Source organism: Jaculus jaculus, chromosome 8 (genome assembly GCF_020740685.1).
Source record: "Jaculus jaculus isolate mJacJac1 chromosome 8, mJacJac1.mat.Y.cur, whole genome shotgun sequence".
NCBI classification, from domain to species: Eukaryota; Metazoa; Chordata; class Mammalia; order Rodentia; family Dipodidae; genus Jaculus; species Jaculus jaculus.
The window spans coordinates 13,170,166-13,189,228 of record NC_059109.1 but is presented as its reverse complement, the minus strand read 5'-3'; the positions used below and the strand labels follow the sequence as shown (position 1 = coordinate 13,189,228).

General features: G+C 53.3%; 1 protein-coding gene across 2 annotated transcripts in view; it reads left to right on the top strand.

The window, feature by feature from the left end:
- Tram2 (translocation associated membrane protein 2) overlaps positions 1-18,638 on the top strand; it is a 91,552-nt gene extending 72,914 nt beyond the window's left edge. For both annotated transcript variants that reach the window (XM_004649445.2, XM_045156261.1), the window contains exons 5-11: positions 8,034-8,092; positions 8,735-8,819; positions 9,360-9,430; positions 11,027-11,131; positions 11,450-11,593; positions 12,308-12,471; positions 13,754-18,638. In XM_004649445.2, the coding sequence (XP_004649502.1) occupies positions 8,034-8,092; positions 8,735-8,819; positions 9,360-9,430; positions 11,027-11,131; positions 11,450-11,593; positions 12,308-12,471; positions 13,754-13,827 (702 nt within the window). In that variant the 3' untranslated portion in view covers positions 13,828-18,638. The remainder of the gene's footprint in view (positions 1-8,033; positions 8,093-8,734; positions 8,820-9,359; positions 9,431-11,026; positions 11,132-11,449; positions 11,594-12,307; positions 12,472-13,753) is intronic.
- Positions 18,639-19,063: the final 425 nt, after the last annotated feature.

The window sequence follows — 19,063 nt, the reverse complement described above, 5'->3', positions numbered from 1 at the left end:
GAGAATTCCAGGTCAGCCTGCTGAGCTAAAGTGAGACCGTACCTTGAAAAACCAGAAAAAAAAAAAAAAGTTTTTAAAAGAATCTAGACAGTGCTTAGGGGTTCAATGCACAAGACCTTGCCTATTCTAGGAGGCATTTTAGCACCCATCTTCACCTGGAGCACCTCTTGTGTATAGCCAGGTCCCATGAGAAATCCAGGCCTGGGCTTGAAAAATTCAGCAAGACTGTGGGGTGACTGCTGAGGCTCTTGTTTCTGCCTTCCCAGAACCTCCCCCGCTCCCCTGCCCCTGTCTCCTCCAGCTTCCCTGTAAGGGACTCTTTTTTTTTTTTTCCTCCAGAGCCAAACATGGAATTGATATTCTCAAAACATGAGCCAACATGTCCCTTTTGGGTTTTGCTTTGCCTTTATTACCATTTTATCACAGAACGGTTTTTCTGAGCGGTACCTCAGGAGTTGTAAATGAGCGAACTGAGGCTCACATCCCCACAAACCAGCCTCCTGCATTCACTCCCCGGGGATGGAGTCACCCTGCGCGAACAGGGCCCCGTCCTGGTGCAGAGCGCAGGGTCCGCTGGCCGGCTTTCCAGATCCCAGGGCTCTCCCAGCCTGCCGAGGTTGAATCAATACCCACCTCTGAAAACCTCAAAACTGGGCTTTCCTGGGGAGCGTGGCCTCATCTCAGAATCACTTCTACCCTCTCAGCCTCATCCCCAGACATTCCACTCCAGCTGTGACACATGGAGTCCAGGCTTAGGGAGCCAGAAGCAAGTTTCTTAGCTGCTTTTCCAGAATGAGAACTGCTCAACTGCTGTGTCTCTGCTTTTCTCTGTCCAGTGGGAAATTTGGGGATATATAGAGTTTTTATTTATTTGAGACAGAGAGAGAAAGAGGCAGAGAGAGAGAATGGGCATGCCAGGGCCTCTAACCACTGCAGACTCCAGACACATGTGCCCCCTTGTGCATCTGGCTTACGTGAGTACTGGGTAATCAAACCTGGGTCCTTAGGCTTCACAGGCAAAGCACCTTATCCGCTAAGACATCTCTCCAGCCCCAGTATATAGAGTTTTTCTTGGGGAAGCTCCTGTGTTTTTTACTTCGGTGAGAACCTATTCCCCACTCAACGTGCTCAGTGCAACATGGAGACCAAGGGCCCACGCAGAGCCCTTCCTAACACCACCATTTTACCCGCGCCCTGGCCTCTTCTCTGACCATCCACATGAGTTCCAGCCACTGCAAACGGAACTCCAAGTGCGTGCACCACTTTGCATCTGGCTTATGTGGAGTGGCAGACAGCTTCAGGTTCGCTGAGGTGAACTTCCAGACCAGGCACAGTTATGGAGGAAGGGATATGTATTGAGGCTTATAGATCCAGCGGAAGTTCCATAATGATAGAAGTTGTCCCTCTCTTAAAGGTCCAAGCAGGGAGAGAAAGAGAAAGAGAAGCCCTAAGCCAAAAGCTACACAGCATGCTTCAGGAACTCTGGCTAGGCATACTTTGCGTATCTTAGATTGGAATTTCAAACCCATCACCACACCTTAGGGCTGGACTCTAATCCGCCCAGTGATGCCGCCTCCGGTGGCTGCAGATGCAAACTACAAGCTAATAAAACACTGACTATATTGGGAGCCATCTATTCAAACTACCACACATGGGTACAGGAAATTGAACCTGGGTCCTTAGGCTTTGCAGGCAAGTGCCTTAACTGCTAAGCCATCTCTCCAGCCCTCTTCCCTCTGTTTTCTACCTGCACTGACTCCCCCAGTGCTGTGTGTGGGCCTTGCCCTGGCAGGATGTAGGTGATATGGTCCTGGCATCTAGTTAGTATCCTAGGGATGATCCTATCTTGGGGTATGCAGGGCAGGAGGGTAAACTCCCCTGGCTGCAGATGCCCTTGGTGTCAAGGCTGCAAAACCCCTGTCCCTATTACCTCTTGTCTGTCCCACCGATGTGTCCCTTCCCAGAGAGGCCATTTCGACTATGGGGCCTCCTATCCAGTCCACTGTCTGCTCAGCCACATGGATTTGTTTAAACCTAAGCCAGACCACGCATTCCCCTGCTTAAAATAAGCCCCCCTCCAGCTTCAGTGAGATTCTCTTCCTTGCTGGTGTGGCCTGGGCCCCGCTGGCCTGTGGCAGCATCTGAGGCCACTGGGTGCACTGCTGCCTCGGCTCCTGCCGTTCCGCCGGCCATTCCTGCCCCCTGGGCTTTGCCCGCAGGTCTCCTTGGCTCCCGAGCTCTGCTCACGGTCTTCTCCGAGGCTGGCTCTGCTCCGCCGTCTTCCTCTAAACGTCTCTTACTCAGAGCACCCTCCCTGTCGTGGCCGCTGCTTTGCGGGTGCGCGTGGTACACTGGGTGTGTAAGTGCCTCAGACACAGGGCTGCCTGCCAGCAGGCCCCCGCCCCTGCCCGCCCACCAGCACCGCGCGTGGCACCTGCTGTGCCCAGTGGGCACCTGCGGGGAGGACAGTGAGCAAGCTGCACAGGCATCTCTTTTTCCAGTTTTCAACCGCTTTCTTTTTTAACTTACCACATTTCTTTTTTTTTATTTTTTTTGTTTATTTTTTATTTATTTGAAAACAACAGACAGAGAGAAAGAGACAGATATATAGAGAGACAGAATGGGCGCGCCAGGGCCTCCAGCCACTGCAGATGAACTCCAGACGCGTGCGCCCCCTTGTGCATTTTGGCTAACGTGGATCCTGGGGAGTTGAGCCTCGAACCAGGGTCCTTAGGCTTCATAGGCAAGCACTTACCCGCTAAGCCATCTCTCCAGCCCAACACATTTCTTTTTTGAAAGCAATTTCATTTATTCATTTGAGAGAGACTAAGAAAGGCATATAGAGAGAGAATAGGCACAGCAGGGCCTCCAGCCACTGCCAGTGAACTCCAGATGTATACGCCACCCAGTGCGCCTGGCTTATGTGGACAGTGAGGAATTGAACTTGGGTCCCTTAGGCTTCACAGACACATGCCTTAACTGCTAAGCTATATCTCCAGCCCACACTTCTTTCATGCTTTCTTTGTTTTTTAAATATCTATTTTCAAGCAGAAAGAGAGACAAGAGAATAGGCACACTAGGGCCTCCAGCCACTACAAACAGACTCCAGATGCACGTGCCACTTTGTGCATCTGGTTTTACTTGGGTACTGGGGAATCGAACCTGGGTTGTTAGGCTTTACAGGCAAGCCCCTTAACCACTGTGCCATCTGTCCAGCACCTCACCAATTTTTAAAGTAATGAAGGCTGGGCACGGTGGTACACACCTTTAATCCCAGCACTTGGGAGGCAAAGGTAGGAGGATCACCATGAGTGCAAGGCCAGCCTGAGACTACATAGTGAATTCTAGGTCAGCCTGGGTTCAAGTGAGACCCTACCTCAAAAAATAAATTAATTAAGTAAGTAAGTAAGTAAGTAAGTAAGTAATGAATTGAAGAAGCAGGTTTTATTGAAGTAATATATGAAAGTTCAAAAAGAAATTTTTAAAAAATGGGCTGGAGAGATGGTTTAGCCTACGGACCCAGGTTCAGTTCTCCACGTCCCAAGTAAGCCAGATGCACATGGTGGCACATGCATCTGGAGTTCATTTGCAGTGGCAAATGGTGTGCCCATTCTCACTCACTGTCTCTCTCCCTCTCTCTATCATAAATAAATAAATATGTCTTTAAAAAAGAAATAAAAAAAAATGTACCCCAAATCCCTTCTGCTAGAAATACCAGCTTCATTTGGGTATTTATGCAGATGTTTTTCTTGGCGTGTGTACAAGTAGAGAGCTGGCGGGGGGGGGGGGGGGGGCAGTTGGACCAACCATTGATTTTCTAAGAACGTCAGCCTCTAATTTTGTTTTGTTTTGTTTTGTTTTATGAGGTAGGATCTCACTCTAGCCCAGGCTGATCTGTCTTTGACAGAATGCTCACTGTTTAGGGGGAATAGAGGAGGAAGGGAAGGAGGAAAATCAAAACACCCCACTGGAGGCTCAGGGGCAGGCATTAGCCCCCCGCCCCCATCCACTGGCCGGTGAGAACCCGCTGCCAGGAACTCCAAATCGGGTCTGTTTGTGACTTGCCGGCTGGTTGCAGTACTTGGTGCTTCCTGATGGACAAGAGGGACAGACAGGGCTGTGTGACTCCAGGTCGCAGCTGGCTGTGTCCTGTCGGGGCTCTCCTTGTTTGAGCATCCAGATGGAAGGCTTGTGCACGGGGCTCGTGTGCACAACTGGGAGAGGACAGAGGACTTCACCTGCTCTCCCAACGCCGCCTCCCTGGGTCTAGGCTCTGGGCTGGAAGGGGTTACAGGTGCTCACTGTGTCGCAGTGACCCTGGAACCCAGGTGCCTCGGCGTGCCCGGACGCGGAGGCCGCCCACCCCCAGCCCGCTCTCGGCTCCCTCCGCAGACAGCTGCCTAGACTCAGGCCTGGAAAAGGCTGTCCTCGGGGCAGTGAGTCATTTCTCCTCTGGCTCTTAGCCCTGCCTCCTCCAGTCCCAGCCGACTGGACGGTCACAGGCAGGCAACATTTGTTTCTGAGGAGTTTGTTGGCTCGTGGTCTTCAAAGTTCTGACCTCTTTGTCTTCTAAGTAGAGGCCAAACGAGCGGTTCCTGTTTAAAATCACAAGCCCGTCCAGGCCGCACTGCTTCTCTTGGCTAGAATTCTTGGCAGAAGTGCCTCTCTCCGGCTCAGTCCCAGATGCACCCCTCTTCCTGTTAAGTATATAGCTGCTTCCTCTAGGAAGGGGCCTCTCGCCCTCTGGTTTCCCTGGAATGAGGCAGAGTGGCCATGGCCAGGTGTCACTGGGCCTGAGGTCAAAGATCTCACACAGCAGATCTAGAAGGACAGACAGCAGCAGTGTGGTTGTGTGAAAGCTCACTACCACCCCACCATCACCCTGTTATTCTGAGCCTGTCACCTCTGTACCCCAAGTCTGTGTGACCACTGGGAGGGGAAGGCAGCATGAAGAGAGCTTATAACCCAGTCTGTAGGGGGTTGGGATGAGACCTCGTCTTTCCAGTCTGCGGTTCCGTGTCCACACTGGTTCAGGTATCTGATCGGCCCTCTCAGGTCACCGTGCTGCTGGAGGCTCGGGGACTACGGACAGCGCTGTGGGTCAGAGGGTGCTCGGTGACGTGAGGGTGGGAGAGCAGCCCTCACTTGGAAATACAACCCCAGATCCAACAGACAACAGCGGTTCCCACTAGCTGTTGTGACTCTTTCTCCAAACCCTTGAAAAGCCCTGAATCTCGGGGTGAACAGCTGAGGTTCTCAGCCTTCACATCCAAGCTGCCAGCTCAGCTGATTTTCAGGTTTCCTGAAGTTCTGAGGTCAGGAAGTTGGGGGCCTGGCTCAGATTTCTGCTGTGTCACTGCGAAAGCTCATTCCGGAACGTCTTTCATATCTATCCCCTCATCCTCTTTTCTATGTGAGGTCACGCTCATCATCTCCCCTCTTTTCTCCAGAAGAGAGAAAGTGTTGAAAGCTTCTTTCAGCCAACAGTTCTTTTTTGATATTAAAATCTTATTTTTTCCATTTTTTTATTGTCAGCTTCCGTAATTATAGACCATGATTAATTAGTCCCTTCCCATCCCTACTTTCCTTTCACAAATCCAGCCTCCATCATATCCCCTCTCCCTCCCAATTCGTCTCTTTTATTTTGATGTCATCTTCTTTTCCTCCTATTATGGGAGCCTTGTGTAGATAAGTGTCAGGCTCTGTGAGGTCATGGATATCCAGGCCATTTTGTAGTTGGAAGAGTACATTGTAAGGCGTCCTGCTCTTCCTTTGGCTCTTACATTCTTTCCGCCACCTCTTCCACAATGGACCCTGAGCCTTGGAAGTTGTGATAGAGATGTCTCAGTGCTGAGCACTCCTCTGTCACTTCTTAGAACCATATCAACCAATAATCCTTTTTAAAAATTTTTAAGTTTTTCCTCTTATTGACAACTTTCATAATTATAGACAAATAAAGCATGGATTCCTCAAAAAAAAAAAATATTAGAGAGGAAAATAAATGAGAATGGGCATGCCAAGGTCTCCAGCTACCACAAATGAACTGCAGATGCCTGTGCCACCTTGTGCATCTAGCTGATGTGGATTCTGGGGAGTTGAACCTGGATTCTTGGGTTTCTCGGGCCAGTGCCTTCACCACTAAGCCTTCTTCAGCCCTCTCAGCCAACAGTTGTTGTTGGTCTCTTGGGTCAGCTGACCTTTGCTGGAGGTAGATTGTTTCCTCCTGTGTTTTGTAATCTTGGACTGTAAACTCATCTTTCCCATCTCTGAGAATGCTTGCATCTTTGGCTGGGGTTGTGGGCCAGGGAGTCACTGGCCCATACCACCATTAATCTTCATTTCTTGTTCCAGTTGTTTCTGGACCACACAGGTGATAAGTACTTGGACTCCTGAACCTTGTAAGGGCAAACCTGGTGTTGCAGACTGTTAGAGGAAATGTTCTTGTTTTCGTCCTGGGCCTGGCTGAGCCTGCAGACACCTTCTAGGCTGTCCTTTCTCTGACGCCGTGGCCCTTTAAGGGTCCCGGTTGTAGCTCATGACTTGGGTTCCGCTGCCCAGAGCACCATCTTCTTGCGGCTCTGAGGCACTACTGCCTGGACTGCCATGAACCCCTGGGAGTTCCTTTTCTTCCTGTGACCTTCCCTGTGCATCGGAACTTCTGTGTGCTCAGTTCCACCCAGCATGTCTGAGTGTTTTGTGATGGAGTTTTCAGCTCACTTCTTCCACTGTGTACAAGCCACCAGGCTGGAAGCCAGAGATATAAAGGAAGGCAAGAAAGTGCCCCAGTGTGAAGGAACTTCTGGAGTGATGGGGTCTCCTGGCAATGGTGATGCCAGAAGTCAAAATCCAGGCACATAGGGAACCCAAAGGTCCTGCCATTGTTTCCGTTGTTTTTTAAAAAATGCTTTGGCCAGGTGTGGTGGCACACACCTTTCATGCCAGCACACGGGAGGCCGAAGTAGGAGGATCTCCGTGAGCTTGAGGCCAGCCTGAGTTCTGGGTCAGCTTGGGCCAGGATGAGGCCCTGCCTTTGAAAAACAAAGAAAAGAAATTACATTTGAGAGAGAGAGAGAGACAGAAAGGGACAAGGAGTGATGCTTGTGTCTCTTGGCACATCTGGGTTTACATGGCTGCTAGAGAATCGAACCCAAGTCACCAGGGTGTGTGTGCACGCAAGCCCGTACCGTCACTGAGCCATCTCTCCAGCCCCCTACCATTGTTTTAAAGGTCGCGGTGGTGTGAAAAGACACCAGGCCCTCAGCATCTCCTATGGGTGGTGATAGTGGTGCGTTTGCTCTTTTATTGAGGAAACATTTCCTGAGTACACGCATGTCAGACGGCACGTTGACATCGCCATATGAATATCACATTATTTCCAACAATGACTGTAAAAGTAGTGTGTGTGTGTGTGTGTGTGTGTGTGTGTGTGTGTGTGCAGAGGTGTGCACCTTGTGTACATGTGTTTAGCAGCCAGAGGAAGACGTTGGGTCCTCCACCTTATTTCCCTCAGACAGAGTCTCTCTCTGAACTGCTCTTTGGTTGGACGGGCTGACCAGCAAGCCCTGGCAGTCCAATTCCGTCTGCCTTCCTCAGCCGTGGAAGTACAGCCACGCGTGTCCAGCCTGTTACATGGGTGTTGGGAATTGAGCTCAGTCCCCCTGCTTGCACAGCAAGCGATCCCACATGAGCCATCTCCCCAACCCCAAGGGCAGTGCTTTTGTCCTCTCTTCACATACCAGCCAGTGGAAGCCTGGGGAGACTGAATGAGCTGTAACTGCCAGGCCCGTTGGGGTCAGACACGGGTTTCCAGACCTCAGAACGCGGCGCTGCCCTGGGTCATGGCACTCGTGCTGTGGGGCGAGTGGGGCGAGGGCCCGCGGGTCCCACACACACCGACTCTGCTTTCCGTTTCCCGTTCATTCCTGTCCGGAGCTGATGCAGGCGGACTTGTTCCTGACTTACGGGCCAGTCACAGATCCTCAGTATGTTGCACGTCCACACCTCTAAACATTCTCTCTCTTCACCCATCATAGGAAGGATACTTAACGAACCCAAGAAGCCTCTGGGAAGATTACCCACACGTGTACCTCTCGTGAGTATTTTTTGACAAGACTCGGTGTGGCCAGCCGCCCTGCAGACCAGATTATGCCCTGAACTTGTAGAACTGGGGCTGGGGCCGGGCGCAGTGGCACGCTCCTTTAATCCCAGCACTTGGGAGGCAGAGGTAGGAAGATCTCCATGAGTTCAAGGCCACCCTGAGACTACATAGTGGATTCCAGGTCAGCCTGGGCTAGAGTGAGACCCTACCTCAAAAAAAAGGAACTGGGGTAGTGTTCAGTAAGCCTGTAAAATCCCAGGCAAGCATCATCTACACTAGCCCCAAAGATGTTCCTAGTCTACATGCAAAGCCTCTGCATCAAGATCTGTGGCTTCCTGTCTCCCCGGTTGGCCCCCTTATGTTCACAGCACATCTTCCCTTCCATCCTTGCGGGGCTGACGCACCTGCCCACGGATGGGGCAGTGGACAGCTTAGAGTCTGTCATCGTTGAGTCTGTCTCATGGCCACCATGTCTACCCACAGCGCTGTGTCACACCAGCTCCCTGTCTTGCTCTCGGAACTACTTACTCATCGCTTGGCCTCGACCCCTCCTCGTGTGTGCTTGGCGAGCGCCCCGGGCCGGGGGTGGGGTGTTCTGCTCCCTCCTATCTGTGTGACTCTCTGCCTTGCCTCCAGCTTCCAGGTGAAGTTTTTCTACCTGTGCCAGCTGGCCTACTGGCTGCACGCGTTTCCTGAGCTTTACTTCCAGAAGGTACGGAAGGTGAGTATTGCTTCCCCCGCTCCCTGAGAGGCCCCTGTGCTTCCTTCCGCTCCTCGCCTGCTCTTCTCCCTTCCTGCCCTCTGGAAGCACGGAGCGGTGGCTGCTGATGGGAACGCGTTAGGACTTACGTAATACTGGGACAGTCTGTGTGGAAGTGCCGCACGGAGCTCCCACCCATTGGAGGCAACCGCCAACATTAGGATCTTGCCTCCTCTGCCAGGTGTGTGGCTTTGGGCGAGCTCTAACCTCTAGGCACTGGGTGGAAGAGGACCTTGTCATCCCCAATCCTGTTAGTAGTTTCCTTCCCCGCCCTCTTCCCCAGGGCGTGTGCTGTCTTCAGGCCCTTGCCCGCTGCTGTGCCATCAGATGTTTCCGCAACGCAGCGTACAGGGTACTGATGTGACATCGGACTATGTGTTCAAGCTGCCCAGGCCCGGACAGGGTAGAAGGACCCAGTCCTAACGTGTCCCTCCGTATTCTGTCTCCTGCATCTTCAGTTAGGGAATGAGCGCATTTATGTTCTGCCTTTCTCCTTTCCAGGAGGAAATTCCCCGCCAGCTGCAGTATATTTCCCTGTATCTGGTCCACGTAGCTGGAGCATACCTCTTAAAGTGAGTGAGACCCCGAGCCAGCCACACCTCTGTGGCCTTTTATGCCCGTGTGTCTGCCCACTGTCACCCAGTGGGATGCCATGTTTGCTGGGAACCATTAAGATTTGGGACTATGAGAGGGTAGAAGGCCGGTTAGATGTCGGGCAGGTGTGATAAGCCCCACGATAGGGCGGGTACCGGTGGCCATGGGATGCCAGCGCGTTCACCATCGCAACCCGAGGCAGAGAAGACTTCCAGTTCACCGCCTTTGAGCCACAGGCATGCAGGTCAGAGACAGCGAGAAGCTGGGCTCCTGCCTCACAGTGCCAAGATGCCGCTTGTAGCCCTGGGGCTGGCTTTTCTTACAGTGGAGAGTAGTTTGCTTTGTGGTGGTTCTAGAAGTAGAGCGAGTTGCCATAGTGTTAAGATTTTGAGGGTCTCTTTTTTAGTATTTATATTTATTTGAGAGAGAGAGAAAGAAGGGCAGATAGAGAGAAAGGGCACGCCAGGGCCTCTAGCCATTGCAAATGAACTCCAGACGCATGTGCCACCTTATGCATCTGGCTTTACAGGGGTACTAGGGAATCGATCCTTGGTTCTTTGCCTTTGCTGGCAAGTGCATTAACTGCTAAGCCACCCCTCCAGCCTGAGGGTGTCTTTATGAATGTAGTCCTGTTAATAAATGGCCATACTTGGCTGCAGAGCTCAGCAGTATGGGTTTGATTCCCCATGGCCCATGTAAGCCAGATGCACATGGTGTCACGTGTGTCTGGAGTTCATTAGAAGTGGCTAGAGGCCCTGGCATGCTCATTCTCTTTATTTACACTTGCCTCTTTCTCTCTCTCAAATAAATAAGTAAAAAAATTTTAATAAGCAAAATAAATAAATGGCCATGCCATTGATAATTTCGACTTTCTTCGAGCTTTCAGCGTGCAGGCTAGAACCCCTTACACTTTGTCTGGGCTGCCCTCTGAGTGCTTTCTGTGGTGCCTGGACGTCCCTTGCCCCGGCCCTCAGAACAGGCATCTTGTGAGGATGACTGACTTGCGTTGACAGCATTCAGGAGGGCAGCAGCCGTCCTCTTGAGCTCCGGCTCCTTTCTGTGGTGGCTGAGAGCCATGGCTGTCGCGCTCTGGTGTTGGATACTCAGTTTGCCTGCAGGATAGGTCTGTCGTGGCCAGCCTGCGTCTTCTCAGCAGAATGCATGAGGATCACACTGAGGGAGAGTTTGCTGCTTTGCCAGGGGCTGCCTCTGGGAGGACCCAGATAGTGGGAAGTCAGTCAGACATCAGGATCCCTTCGTGTTTCTACCATCCAAGTTCTGGGCTCCCCTTAATGTGGTAGGTTCCAGCTGAGCGAGAGCGCAAGGTGCCACATGCTGTTTGGAGCCCGAGTCGTGTTCACTGTGGGAACAAACAGGGGTACTCAGCGCACACAAAAACAGGTCCAAGGTGGGGAAATCAGTCCAGGAAATCTTCCTGGAGATAACATACAGCAGTTAAACTGAATTGTACGGGGACGAGAGAGTCCCCAGGATCAGGCATCTTGGCTTCTGCCGCGGGGCACCTTGCGGGGAGAGTAAGGCTTGTCTCCCCACCCCCCCCCCCCGCCCCCCAGCCTGAGCCGCCTGGGCCTGATCTTGCTGCTGCTGCAGTATTCCACCGAGTTCCTCTTCCACATGGCTCGACTCTTCTACTTTGCAGATGAGAACAACGAGAAGCTGTAAGTGCTGCTGCTGGTGTGTGCGGGGGGGGGGGGGGGGGGGGCCGGGGGGGAGGGGGGACAGAGCTGGTGTACCCAGAAGCCTTGAGGGGCGGGGCCCCGGCCTCCCCCAGGCCCCAGGGGTTGCACGCTGGGTGTACGCTGCCCACTTGCCTACAGACAGCGCCCTCTGCTGATTGTGCCTTGGAACATCTCGGTCTAGGTAGCTCTCAGAATCCCCACCTTCCTCAGGCCAGCCCAGGGTGGCATCAGGACAAGTGGGTGAAGGTTCTTTTGAGACCCTTAAGGGCAGCATTCCCTTTCGTCCTCTGCGCACAGGTTTAACGCCTGGGCGGCTGTGTTTGGGGTCACGCGCCTCTTCATCCTCACCCTTGCCGTGCTGGCCATTGGCTTCGGGCTGGCTCGCATGGAAAACCAGATGTTCGACCCCGAGAAGGGGAACTTCAACACCTTGCCTTGCAGGTGAGTGGGCAGGAGCCCAAGGTGACAAACATGGGCTCTCTGAGCACTGCTAGATTCTCCTGAAACTCGGCACAACTTCCCCAGGAAGCCAGGAGGTCTTTGAGTCTCCCACACAGTGTATTGAGCTGGTAATCTCTGGACATTGGGCCTGGGATAAAGTAAGCCAGCTTTCTACTTCCATCAAAACCTTCATCAGCTGCCAGCCCGGCGTGCCCAGGTGGAGCCGGGGTCTTTGTGTGTAGTACAAAGCCCTCACCTTGGTGCAGCGCTTCACGGTGTGTAAGATACTGTTGGCCTCTCAGCTGATCGTGTCACCGTCACGTCCTTCGTGGCTTGGCCAGTGGCCTCCCCATACGTAAGGAAGAGGGCCGGGACGTCGTGTGTTCCGCCCAGCTAGGCTCCAGATGGCATGGGGTTTATGGCACGCTAGAAGAGAATTATTTTATTTTATTCCACCCCTGTTAATTCACTTGATTTGAATTCTGATATGCGTGGAGTTCACCCGAGTCCTACCGTGTGCCACGCCGCGGCTCTGTGGCATGGAGGATGGTGCGTGGCGGTAAACATGAGTGTACACCTGTTACCACCTCTGCCGCTTGACACGTGTGTGCATGTGCTGACTGACCAACACACACCCAACCCCGGTGGTGGCAGCGCCCCGCAAGCCATGGGCCTGCGCCTTACCCTCGAGCCCCCTTCTGCCCCCGCCCACAGGCTCTGCATGCTGCTGCTGGTGTGCGCTGCCCAGGCCTGGCTCATGTGGCGGTTCATCCACTCCCAGCTGCGGCACTGGCGGGAGTACTGGAACGAGCAGAGCGCCAAGCGGAGAGGCCCAGCCGCCCCCAGGCTCCCAGCCAGGCTCCTCAAGAGGGAATGTGGTGAGTGCCAGGGCTGTGGTGGGGGTGGGGAGGGGGGAGAGGAGCCAGGATCTGGCTCTTGGTCCTCCACACACCAGTGCTGCCTCCTCCGTCCTGACCACTTCCCTGGGCCTGGGGCTTCCCTGACTCGCGTGCGTGTGGCTGGGCATGAGCCAAGGGACCAGGGTGGGCGGGCTGGCCCCCCGCAGGGCCTACAGGAGCCTGAGCCACTGGGGGCCAGGGTGGGGCAGCGCTGGGTGGGGACCTCTGGCGGGAAGTGTGTCCTCCTGGTGGCTTCTGGATCGCGGCCAGATTCCGCTGCTGCTGCTGCTGCTGCCTGAACCCTGTGTTACACAGAGCCTGTGTCCTCACATCTCAACCCGCCCCGCCTCACTCTGTCTTCAGCAGTGACTCGCAGTGACGCCGGGGGGAGGGGTGCCATGGCAGGAGGGGGCCTCCGTACCCCTTGGCTCCTGCATATCCTCCACAGGACATCCTAGTTTTATATTTCCTGCCCAGCCTGCGGTGCGGGGTGGGGTCTGTCTGTACCAGGGACCCTTTTGTGACCCCCCCCCCTTGCCTTTTAGGCAAACGCCCACCTGGCAAGGGTTTGTGTGCATTTGAAGTGGGCATGTGCCTGGCCTCGTGGAGCAGGGTAGAGATTGCAGTGTGCCCGTGGCAGACAGGACACGTGGTGGTGGAGGGATTTTTCACAGTACAAGGTAGCGCAGCTCTTCTTCTGCCAGGGCAGCGGCAGGCCTTTTCTCCATAGCAGCTCGTTCTCTTTTCCTGCCTCCATTCCTGAGAGTCGTCGCTGAGACAGCCTGGTGCCCCGCGGGGCCATGAAAGGGATTGAGGAAAATGGCAGAGCTCAGTGGGCTGTGGCCCCCCTCTGCCCCACCAAAGGGCAATTATAAGAGACCAAGCCCCTGCGCTGGAGAGATGGCTTAGTGGTTAAGCTCTTGCCTGTGAAGCCTGAGGACTCCAGTTCCAGGCTCTATTCCCCAGGACCCACATTAGCCAGATGCACAAGGGGGCGCACACATCTGGAGTTTGTTTGCAGTGGCCTTTCTTTCTTTCTCTGTCTGTTGCTCTCAAATAAATAATTTTTTAAAATATTAAAAAATAAAAAGAGAGAGATCAAGCGGGCAAGGCAGGAGTCTGCTGGATTCTGTTGGTTGTGGGAAGCTGCAAGCTGGTGCCCCACGGGCAGCCTGCTGGATACTTGCTGTAGTGCAGGGCCTGGTGGCTGCAGCCTTAGTCCCCACGGCAAACCCCATCTGGGTCTTTCTCCATTCCCCAGGTTACCATGAAAATGGACTGGTGAAAGCAGAGAATGGAACCTCCCCACGGACTAAGAAACTCAAGTCTCCCTAAGGCCAAAGTGTTGTGAACAGGAATCCTCTTGGCGGGGCCCAGCAGGATGGCACAAAGCCCGGCCCGAGCTGCCTCTCCACGTGCTCCTCACCACGCTCCGCCTAACACCTGAAGCCCGCCTCCGTCTCCACAGGGGTTCTCTCTGACTTCTTGCCTTCCTCTTCCTCCTCTACCACAAACCATTCTCAGCAAAGCCAAAAATCTCCCCCTCCCCCCTCCCTCTCCCTACCTCCCTCTCTCCCCTCCCCTCTCTCTCCCTCTCTCTCTCTCACCACCTCATGGCCTCACCTCTGCCCAGTGTTGGCTTTTCCCAGGATCCTCTAGCCCCATGGTTGTCTCTCTGCTCACTCGCTTCTCTTCCTTCATGACCGCTGCTTTTTCTCTTCACTTCCTGATTTCGATGTGCAATTTCCCCGTGTCTGATTTTTTACAAGGGGAGGGAGCTGAGATTCCAGTCCTGCGCATCAGCCCAGGACCTGTCAATCAGCGTGCCTCGTGCCAAGGAGCTTCAGCGGGGGCCAGTGGCAGGCCCTTGGCGGTCCCTTGTGTGGACAGACAAGGGAAGGAGAGGCCAGCCCTCTTGGACCATAGCCTTCTTGGTGCTGACCGACCGACAAGATGTAGGATTCTGTTTCCATCCCAACTGACACAATGTAGGATTCTATTTCCACCCACAACATCCTGAGGCCACCCCAGCAGTCTCTGCTGTGTGATGCCAAGGCGTTGGGCTTTGGAACATGGTCACTTAACCCACGAGGACAGTGTTAATTACCCAGAGTCCAGGACTCCCGAGAACTCACATGCTGCATTCTGACTGGCAGTGAGCCCGCCTGTGCCCTGGAGACAGGTCTTTCCACAGCGAGAGCACTCGGAGCTCCAGTAGGCTCTTCCAGAAAGCTCACCCAGACCTTATTTCAGCCGCTGCCTGTGCTTTCTTCAGCCATTCACCAGCTTTCAAAGCGAAACCAAACCAAATCGCAGCTACAGACCTGCCTGAGATGCGCAGTTCCCAGGTCCAGAACCAGCCTGCCCCACCAGGGCCACACTCGCTACCTTGACTTCATGTCCCTCGCGGCAGAAGCACGAAGCCTCCAGGGGTCCAGCCCCGCGCCTTGCCCCGTCCCCCAGGGAGGACTCCCTGGCCACCCTGCGCCGGGCCTCATTTGTCGAGTGTTCTCTGACGTTGTCATTTGCTGATATTTGTTGACCACGTAGAGTCTGAAATCCGGGGTGTCTCAGGATCACCCTTCAGGTTGCCTGGGAAGACCCAGCCATGTCTACAGGAGCCCTGTAACCCCCCCACACCCCCCACCTCCTCCAGGATTCTTTCCTCTCAAGATGAGGTCGCCAGGTCATGATAGTGCCTTGTGAGGCTTTCCAGAAGGGGAGGTGGGCTCTTGAGAGCCCTAACGAAGGACTCCTGAACACTGTGTGTTGAGACAAAGGGGAGCAGTTCTTGGTGGCACAGGAAAACTAATGTCACCTCGTCCTCACCAGACAGACTTTGGGTTTTTAATCCAAAAAAGGCAGCATGGGTCAAGGCAGCTCCTCTTTTCCGAGTCTTACCAGTAACTGAGGAATTTGTTTCTAAACATGACAGTGTGATTCTCTCTCTGTCCAGGATCAGCGTACAGAATAGGGATAAACTCCCTGGGCTTTCTTCGGTGTGCTCGTAGGAAGCCAGGCAGCAGTTGTGAAGAGCGTATTTCCCTGTCCTTCCCCGGGCCGCCCTGCAGACCTTGAGCCATTGCTGCCCTGCCTTCCCGGGGTAGCTGAGCTGGCCTGGCCTGCCTGGTGCTGTGGTAGCTCCCAAGTACAGCCCAATGGCTCAGAAGCCTCCCAGGGCCCTCCCCAAGGTGGGTCCAGGCTGAACCATGGAGTTGTAGCTTTGATGGATGTTTGAGACATGTGGGTGCGAGCTTGGAGAGGTCGCCACGGGCAGAGCAGTTGAGGACTTGGGCTCAGCAGAGCATGTAAGGACATTTTGTGGCTACATCCCAGAACACTTGGGTTCTCACAGTCACCCTCTATTGCCAGCTTCCTGGATGTGGTACCAGGAGCTTAGTGGCTGCAATCGATGTAGTTTGTTTTTTGGTGGTTTTTTTTTTTTTTTTTTTTTTTAAGGACAGAAGTTTGGCTAGTGATGGGAGTTAGTAAAATCTTACTTGATTTTAAAAGAAAAAGTGTGAGGCCAATAATAGTGACGTGTCACTGACCTGGCCTTGGGGGATGCTTGGGGGCCTTAGAGGTAACTGTAGGGGACTTTGTTACACACATACACACACACACACACACACATCTTCCTGGAACGCTGTATTGTAGCAAAGCTAAGACCTTGTCACGTTGCTGCCAGAATTGCAGTCACTGAGTTTCGCGCCTTCCCGTGAGCATGCTGGGCTAGCTGCTTGTGATCTGGGCACTGGCTACACTTCGCTTGTGTGCAGACTTCCCTGTCCACGCAGTACCGAGGCCCCAGTGAAGGATCAGCCCTGGTCCTCGGGGTTTAAGAGGCCGGCTCCACAGCTTCTGCCGAGAGCAGATGTCCACCTCTACCTCAGTAGCTGCTGCCTCGACATCCCTGAGTGGCGTTCTCTGGCGGGGGACACCAGCAGGTGCCAGTGGTTAGGAGCAGCCTGTGGAGGCTCCCCTGCTGCCAGCTGCCCCCTCCTCCTTGGATGATTGGTGATGGCAATAGCTTTCATTATTTTTGCCACACTGGCACGTCCTCCTTGCATCTAGTCTGCGTGGCTGCTGCAATGTCATCTCTCTTGTCCCAAGGCAGAACTTTCCAGCACACACCTAGTAAACTAGACACCTGTGCTCTGACACCATCACGATGCTTCTCTTGCATCCCCCGGGCTCTAAAGGCCCCGGGAGGTGGGGCCAATTGTACATCTAGGTTTTCTTTTGTGGCTTCTCAGTACCCTGCGGACTCCGGTACGTGGCAAAGAAGGAAATGGTAGGAGCAGAGAGCACTTGCCTCCGGCAAGTCCATTGTGCACATGGGCTCCACAGATGCCTAGAGGGCTTGCTACCCCCTGGGCACTGGGGAGGAGCTTGGTGTGGATGCTGGTATAGGCTTCAGCCTTCTCGGTTTGATCGAGGCCTGGAATGGGAGAAGGTAGAGCAGTTCAGTCATGACTTCCTGCCTGAAGACCTCCATGTCCCAGGCAGACAGACTTCCGTTCTAGATCCCTTAGGGCTTCTGCTCTTCGCTGGTGGGGAGCGTCCTGGAGGCTTGGGAGTCAGGGCAGTGGGATGATCTTCCCTGTTCCTCAGCCTCCCGAGTTCACAGCCTCTTTGCACAGGAAGGGACTTGGGGAGCTGCTGGAGAGTGCATTCATTGGTTCTTTTGAAGACCTCGGTAGGATCCCTCTCCAGCCCATGGTTGGCCCTGGGAGGAAGCCATTGCCAACTTCTCAGCCTTCAGCCTTCTAAGTATTCACTCCCTCCCTGAGCTCTGACAAGACCCTGGATCAGCACTGCTGTGAAGAAAAGTGTTCAGACTTCCTTGCTCAGTAACCCTGGCAGACTTGGTCCTTGCAGGACAAGCAGATCCGCGCTCTTTTCTTTAATTAGTGCCTTACGTTGCCGTGTGGCCTTCGCTGGTACTGGGTAGCCAGACCCCTACTGTCAGGGCTCTAGGGCTGATGGGTGCCGAACCTTGGTACAGCCGCATGCACAAGGGATGTGGTCGACAGTTTGCCTCATTTGTCTTGACACCACGCCCCTCCTCCCTTGCACTCATGGCAGTAAGTGTGGTGTGTTCTCTGCTTGCTTCCTGGTCTCCCTGTCCCCTGTGCGGTGGCCCAGTAGCAGGAAGCCCTTGCCTCCTCCCTTCCCCCGTCCATGGCCTCGCATAGCAAGCTCTGCTCTCCAGTCTCACCACCACGCCGGCTTGGAAAACAGAACCCTTGCTCAGCCTCTTTCCGTGGCTTCCCTTCTGTTCAACCCAGAGCTCCCGTGAGGAAGGTGTCTCCTGGCTCTGAGGGTCAGCCTTGTTCGGCGGTGGGTGTGTCTGGTGACTGCCGAGGCAGAGGGAGCTCCTGGTTCAGGATTCACGCTTGTCAGCAGCGCAGCCTCCTCCGTCCCCCTTTGCCTGCCTGTCCTGCTCTTCCGGGTTGTGCAATAGCCCTCCCAGTCACTGGTTCTTCTCCACGGGCCTTTCTGTCCCTTAAGACATGACCCACGGTAGCGGAGAGAGCGGACCCATGGGAGGGCTGGTCATCATTCCTTACACAAGAAATGTCAGCCGCTTTCCTCTCGTTGCTGTCATTGTCATGTTCCCCGCGTGGAAGTCGGCGTCCCTCTTGTAGAATGGATAGTATCATCATAGACGTTCTTAGTAGTTTAAAAAGAAACCCTGTTAAAAAACATTTTTTTAAAGCAAAAACACCCCCCTGAGGCTGGGACGCTGTCAGTGTCTGGGAACAAGATCTGCTGTGGTGCTCATGGTGGCATTGTCACTCTGTAGCAATTCAGTGTCCTGTTCCCGTGGAGAGGAATGAGATAACTTCTGAGATCTGCCACAGTGGAGAGCCCTGTCCCCCGTTCCGCTGTTCCCTTGAGTACAGATGCGTGTGTGACGTGTGACCAGATGTAAACCTCACTTCTCAGTTCCTCTGTTTAATAAACACCTGAAGGATGAGCTGAGGCTGCTGGTGCCCTGAGCAACTCAATGCAATTATGGACAAGTCGACTTTTTCTTTTTTTTTTTCTATGTTAGCCTGTTCATGTTACGGACCAAATTTCAACCAAGAACTCAAGGAAAATTTGTACCTGCCGTATTTATGCTTTCATATAAAAGGGTTGGGAGGGAGGGTGTCTTTTTACTTTTGGTGAAATTTTTTCAGAATCCTTTTTCACTGTTTCTGTCTGATTTTAGAAACTACAGTTTTGTACGGATTTTTTAAATGTACATTTTGAAAGAAATGATCAAATATTTTCTGAAGTACCTGAATAAATGGCATAGAATTATTCGTCTTAACTTGCTGGTATAATTCCTTGATAGGCTTAATTTTTCAGGTTTGTATGCTTACACTTGAAAACTGAATCCATGTTAGCCTTTGTGATGAAAATGTTTCACTACATTGTCCTTTTTAAAAATTTTTTTTCATTCATTTTTATTTATTTGAGAGCGACAGACAGAGAAAGAGTTAGAAAGAGAGAATGGCCACACCGGGGCCTTCAGCCACTGCAAACAAACTCCAGATGTGTGCGCTCCCTTGTGCATCTG